The sequence below is a fragment of the Chelon labrosus genome (genome assembly GCF_963514085.1).
Source record: "Chelon labrosus genome assembly, chromosome: 14".
Lineage (NCBI taxonomy): Eukaryota > Metazoa > Chordata > Actinopteri > Mugiliformes > Mugilidae > Chelon > Chelon labrosus.
The window spans coordinates 23,540,895-23,546,923 of record NC_140347.1 but is presented as its reverse complement, the minus strand read 5'-3'; the positions used below and the strand labels follow the sequence as shown (position 1 = coordinate 23,546,923).

At 46.9% G+C, this 6,029-nt stretch overlaps 2 protein-coding genes across 2 annotated transcripts; both read left to right on the top strand.

Annotated features, from left to right (window-relative positions):
* The first annotated feature begins 402 nt into the window (after positions 1-402).
* LOC311499370 (thrombomodulin-like) lies at positions 403-3,080 on the top strand. Its single transcript, XM_084560325.1, has one exon. The coding sequence runs from the start codon at positions 514-516 to the stop codon at positions 2,101-2,103; it is 1,590 nt and encodes a 529-aa protein (XP_084416451.1). The 5' UTR covers positions 403-513; the 3' UTR covers positions 2,104-3,080.
* Positions 3,081-3,816: 736 nt separating this feature from the next.
* On the top strand, positions 3,817-6,029 carry thbd (thrombomodulin). Its single transcript, XM_084560906.1, has one exon. It carries the CDS (start codon positions 4,070-4,072, stop codon positions 5,720-5,722), a length of 1,653 nt encoding a protein of 550 aa, XP_084417032.1. The 5' UTR covers positions 3,817-4,069; the 3' UTR covers positions 5,723-6,029.

Genomic DNA, 6,029 nt, shown 5'->3' with positions numbered 1-6,029 from the left:
CTTTAAATACACATACTTCTGCTGGTATGTAAAAATATGAAGCTGCTCGATTTGGAAATATGTATACATTTCTGGATTTCTATTTTTTTTTCCATAGCAGCTCAGTTTTAATATGATTCACTTTTTCATTTTATAAGTAGCCTAATCCTAGAGCCAGTGTAACAGTCTATATGAGAATGATTTACCTATAGATGTCTGAATATCCCTTAGTTAGAGTTGGATGTCTGTGTGTGTGTGTGTGTGTGGAGGGGGGGTAGTATGTGTGTGTGTGTGTTCTGATGGGCTCGTCTCTTTGAGATAAGGCCGTACTGAATTTCTGGATGGGGGGTTGAGCAATCAGGCCGGGGCTTTAAACCAGTGGCGAGGACCTTCCTCCCTCACTTCCTCTCCTGGTACAGCAAATAAAAAAGGCGAGAGACTGAAGCTTTTATAACTGGGGACATCACTTAACTTTCAGTCGCTACAATAGCTTCGGATCATCAACACACAGAAGCCTTTTTAAATATCGACATCATGATTCCTACAACACAAGCGCTGCTTTCCTGTGTACTTTTTCTCTGCACACTGCGGGAAGCGGTCCTCTCTCGGAGCGGACGTTGCGCCGGGAATCTGTGTTTCTTCGAAACTCAGGGGGATTTTCAAGTTTCGGAGAAAGAATGTAAAGAGTTGGAAGGAGATTTGTTCAAGTTTAAGCCCGAAGACGACATGAAGGTGTTAGCGAGTGCATTAAGTGGGCTCGTCGGAAAATACTGGGTGCACAGCACCTCCAAGACGAGAGCGGAAAACTGCTCCGCCGTCTCCGTGGAGAAGGGACAGACCGTGGTGGAGTGGCGGGAGCCGTGCAGCAACAAACTGAACGGGTTTCTGTGCAACTTAGGTGGTGGCTGCAGTCGTTTACAGGCACCACAGGGCTCAGAGGTGACGTACACAACGCATACGGGCTTTGACGTGACTGATTCAGATACGTTTCCACAAGGGGTCATAGCTGAAACGAGAAAGGTTGGTGGTAAGTATCCGGACTCGAGGCATTTGTGCTTCTCTTCCAGCTGGTTGCAAGCTCCATGGAGTTGTGAGGTGTTCGGCGGCGGATGTGAGCACCGCTGCAGCCCCACCCCGCGCACCTGTACCTGCCCCGAAGGACACATTATCCACGCGAACAACATCACCTGCACCACAGACCCGTGCGCCAACTGTGCGTATCAGTGCCAAAAAGAAGGTGACAGCTATGTGTGCATATGCGAAAAAGGCTACAGGCTGGCAAAGGACGGAAAGAGCTGTGTGGACGTGAATGAGTGCGAAGAGGAGAACCACTGCACAGCTGAGGGTGAGGAGTGTAAAAACAGGCAGGGAGGATTTTATTGCGAGTGCAGATATGGTTTCGTGGAGGATGATGGACAGTGTGTAAATGTATCTATCTGTGAGAAGTGTGAGCATATGGAGTGTGACAAGGTCAGTGGGGTTTACCAGTGTTTTTGCAAGAAGGGGTACAGGGTGTCAGACAAAGACCCTACCAAGTGTGAGCAAGACTGCAATGAGAGAGACTGCCCTGCCTCATGCATCCAAAACGGTGACTCCAACAAAAAGGACATGGATCAATGCTTCTGCCCCAGTGGCTACATCAGAGACACAAGGAACAACACGACCATTTGCACTGACATAAATGAATGTGACAACCAGAAGATGTGTGACCACAGGTGTGAAAATACATTTGGTAGTTACAGGTGTCTGTGCAATGAAGGGTTCAAGCTGCAAGGTGTGGACAGGTGTGTGAAAGAACAGGATGAGGAGGATGGATCGGGTTCATCTGCACCGTTCACCCCACCAGCCAGCATGCCAGTGAGCCCGCCAGCCAGCAGTCAGCCAGCTGTATTGCCCTCTTACATCAAGACCGGCAGTGTGCTGGGCATCTCCTTGTTCATGGTGGTGTGTGTGGCGCTGTTGTACTTTGTGGCCCGAAGCATATCAAAACGCTGCAAAGTCCTGAATCTATACTCCTTCAAACACCCCGATATCAATATTTTCTATCTGCAGCAGGTGACCACGGAGACGTACAAGAGGTTTTCCTTTGACAAACAGATCCGAAACGATTCACAAAGACTCTAACGGAGACGTGTACCGTCTTTGTACGCCACTGTTTTCTCCATGGAGAGGCCTCGAATATATACAGTGGGACTTTGTAAATCATACACTGTAATGTCATGGCGTACATCACGCCATTTAACAACAAAGAGATGAGAATTTAAAGACAACCTGCTCAATGCCTTTGATAGCTTTCTGCATGGAGTCAGCGATTAGTTATTGCGTTGCTGAAATAGAAAAAAGAGCTCCGTCATTGGACCAATTTATACAGTACTAAAATAAAAGACAAGATTCCAAATTCCAGTGATAATGGTATTTAAATGGTCACTTTCTGTAATTACAGTGCAGCTTCTTACAAGCCCAGGATATGATTCAGCAGGATTCAAATGCCAAATGCCTGCATTTCTTAAGTAATGTATCAGCATTGTCAGTTGTCATAAATACTGTTTTTGTCTTTAAACTTTGAGTGTGGAGGAACTAAAGGAATTCTGTGCAGTGCGCGGCTGATGCCTGCTCAGAGCTGTGTTTTAGATTTAAAGCAGACTAGCGTGACATTAAGAAGAACCTCCAGCGCTCCCCTAAAAACTCACCAGACTGGTGTAAATGACAGCGATGGACTCACGGGTCATGGGTTTGTGATAAAGTGACTTATTTCTCCACACCATTCTTTCAGAATGGTGTCACTGTATATATGAAACTGTGGGATGGCTGTTTAGACTACCTATGTGTATTAGAGCATTATCTTCTTCACTGTTGTTGCTGAGGAGTTAACCTAGTCATACACTGCTACCACTTAAATGTACATGAGGTTGAATATTCTTCACTTTACTGTATAACAGACAGATCTTGACAGATCGCCTTAACATGAATGTAAAACTGTGCTGCTATGGTCTACCAATGTAATGAAAACCCTTGGGCATCTCCTGATAATGTCCAGCCACTGTGTAACAGTCGAGCTGCAAGCTCTCACTTTTTGGTGTCAGTATTAAATGACGATATACACTGTATTTTTCTTTGTTTTGATTGTTTCTGGTGAAAGAAATTCACAATAGCCTATCTATTTAAACTCCCACTATTATTCTATTTTCTTCCTAAAGCTTTTAACCAGTTCTGTTCAGTGAGGCAGGTAATATTCATTCACTTTGATTCAGGTGTATATAGCGTCAGTAACTCAACATGTTTTCCCCAGACTGAAACCCTCAGAGCGAGCACACAGGCGATGGTGGCAAAGAAAAACGTCCTGAGCAGAACCCAGCTCATACGGAGGGGCCGATCAGCTCAGCCTGGTAGATAGACGGAAGAAGAAAGAGGAGCAGAAGTTAGACTCAGTCATTCATGCATCTGGGTAAAACATACATGCAAACACAAGTACGTGATACTTGGAAGATGAATATGATTAAAAATGATGGACAGAGCAAAAGTGCATTGTCAGTTATCTCAGATCTCATGCTGTGGTAAACTGCAACCATATGGCAATGTAGGTGAGCCTCTACAAGTTTTATAAAAAAGAAAAAAAAAAACAAAAAAAACTGCATTTCAGAAAAGTGATCCCTTGTCTGATGTGAGTTAAGTTTTTAAGGAGAATGTGTTGGATGAAAACTGAATGTTGAACTCCCTCCAGAATAACTAGGGTTTAAGTCTGAGCACAGAGCGAAATCTCCTGCTTCTACTGACATGGTGGGTAGAGCGGAGCTGGGAGGGACTACTGCAAACAGGGGGCGTTGGGTAAAAGCTCCACTGGCGTGCTCGTGGCTTCGATACGTACGTGCGTAAAAGCCGTGCGTAAAGTGGGGAGGTGGTCTGCCGACCAAAGGAGTGCAGAGGGACGACGGGCAGAAGTCACTTTAAGAGGAACTTCCTTCCTCCGCAGGAACACTAATATGGAGTTAGGGGTTTATAAATGCGAGCAAAACAATTTCTCAAACAAACTCAAAGCATATAGACTGGCGAAACGAACAAGAACTTAAAAGGAAACAACCGAAGTCCAAACATGAATAATGTTACGTGGGTGGGTGTCGTCGTGTTGGTTTTCGCGCTGGGAAGAGCCGGCGGGACAGACACGAATAACGGATGCTGCGTTGGGAACCAGTGTTTCATGGTGTTTCCAGAACCAAGCAATTTTGAGACTGCGAAAACCCAATGTGAAGTCAAAGGCGGCCACTTAATGACAGTGCGCTCCTCTGTAGCACATGATGCTGTTTCTCTCTTGTTGGGGAACTTAGCGGAGAGCTTCTGGATAGGTCTACATCTACCGTCCGGCTGCCCAGACCCCGCCGCTACTTCTGGGCTGAATGGATTCCAGTGGGTAACCAAAGACAGCGACAGCGACTTCTCCAACTGGCGGCCAAGTTTTGACAGCAGCTGCTCGTCTCCTCGCTGTGTCTCAGTTTCCCAAGAGAACGAGTTTAAATGGACTCAGGAACCGTGTGAGGAACACGCGGCCGGGTTTCTCTGTGAATTCACCTACAGTGAACCATGCAAAACTCTTCCAGCTGCACCGAACGAGACTGTCCTCTACATAACTCCATACGGATTTGTCGGGGAAGATATGCTGTCTTTGCCTCCTGGAAGCATCGCCATCCAGAGGCCGTCTGAGACGAAACACATCTGCTTCTCCGAAAACTGGCTGCAAGCTCCCTGGAGCTGTGACATTAACGAAGGTGGGTGTGAATATAGATGCGCAGTGGGCCCCGATAAAGCCCCGTCCTGCTACTGCCCGAAGGGAAAAACCATTGACCCTGTAAATAAAGTGACCTGTGAGGTGCAGGTGGCGGGCGACCCGTGTCAGGACATTAAGTGCGACCATGCCTGCCTTGAGAGTGGAGGATCCCACGTGTGCGTCTGCGACCACGGCTTTAAGCTGGCGAAAGACGGCAGGTCGTGCGTGGACTTCAACGACTGCAGAGACGAGCGGCAGTGCCCCGGGGAGAACTTCATGTGCGTCAACACCGTCGGCGGGTTCGATTGCGTCTGCAAGGATGGATACACGATGAGCGGCGGCCTGTGCGTCGACGAGAACGAGTGCATATCTGCTCCCTGTGAGCACATATGCACCAACACCCATGGGAGCTACAACTGCTCGTGCTACGATGGTTTTAGAGTGAACCCAAAGTCGCCGGACAAGTGTGAACTTTACTGCCCGACAGAGGAGTGCCCCGCGGAGTGCGACCCAAACAACAAGTTCCACTGCTTCTGTCCTACGGGTTATGTAAATGAGGAGAGAAAAGACGGTTCATATTGCATAGACATCAATGAGTGCAATCACTTTTATTGTGACCAGGAATGTATCAATACATTCGGCAGCTATGTGTGTTCGTGCTCTCCTGGATACACACTTCAAGGCCAATACGAATGCGTCAAAATCGAGGATGAGGGTACAGGCTCCGGGATGACCACGGATCCAAGCGTCTCCACACATCCAAACATCCACTCCTCGCCCGATCCTACTCGTCAGCCCTCCTCGTCGATGACAGTGGGGGTCCTTGTGGCAATAATAGTTTCCACAGTGTTTTTTCTTGTGCTGGTGGTTTTTCTGGCCCATCACATTTTCAACCGCAGGGGGAAGATGGAGAGCGCCTGTGCGCTCAAAGCTCCAGAGGGAGAGGCCCACGGCTTACACCGGGTGGCCAGTGACATTGTTTAAATAAAGTAAATGAATAAATAGAAGAAAAATAAATATATTTTGAGTTTATGCTCGACATGTGAATGTGAATGGAGGATGCAGGTTTCGCAGGTACTAGTATACTGATGCCATGAAGGATGAGGTCACGATAAACAATGCATTGCACAAACATCATCCTCACTGAGGAAGGATATCCTCTGCCTTTGAAGACTGCTTTCAGTTAATGTTCTGATCACGCACACAACAGATGCCATGTAATGACAATGACGAAGAACTTGACGTTTTTTATAAAGACTGTGCTGGGATATCAATAAAAAAAATAAGTAAA

Coding starts and splice junctions, on each gene's coding strand:
- LOC311499370 (XM_084560325.1), top strand. CDS start 514: ATGATTCCTACAACACAAGCGCTGCTTTCCTGTGTACTTTTTCTCTGC.
- thbd (XM_084560906.1), top strand. CDS start 4,070: ATGAATAATGTTACGTGGGTGGGTGTCGTCGTGTTGGTTTTCGCGCTG.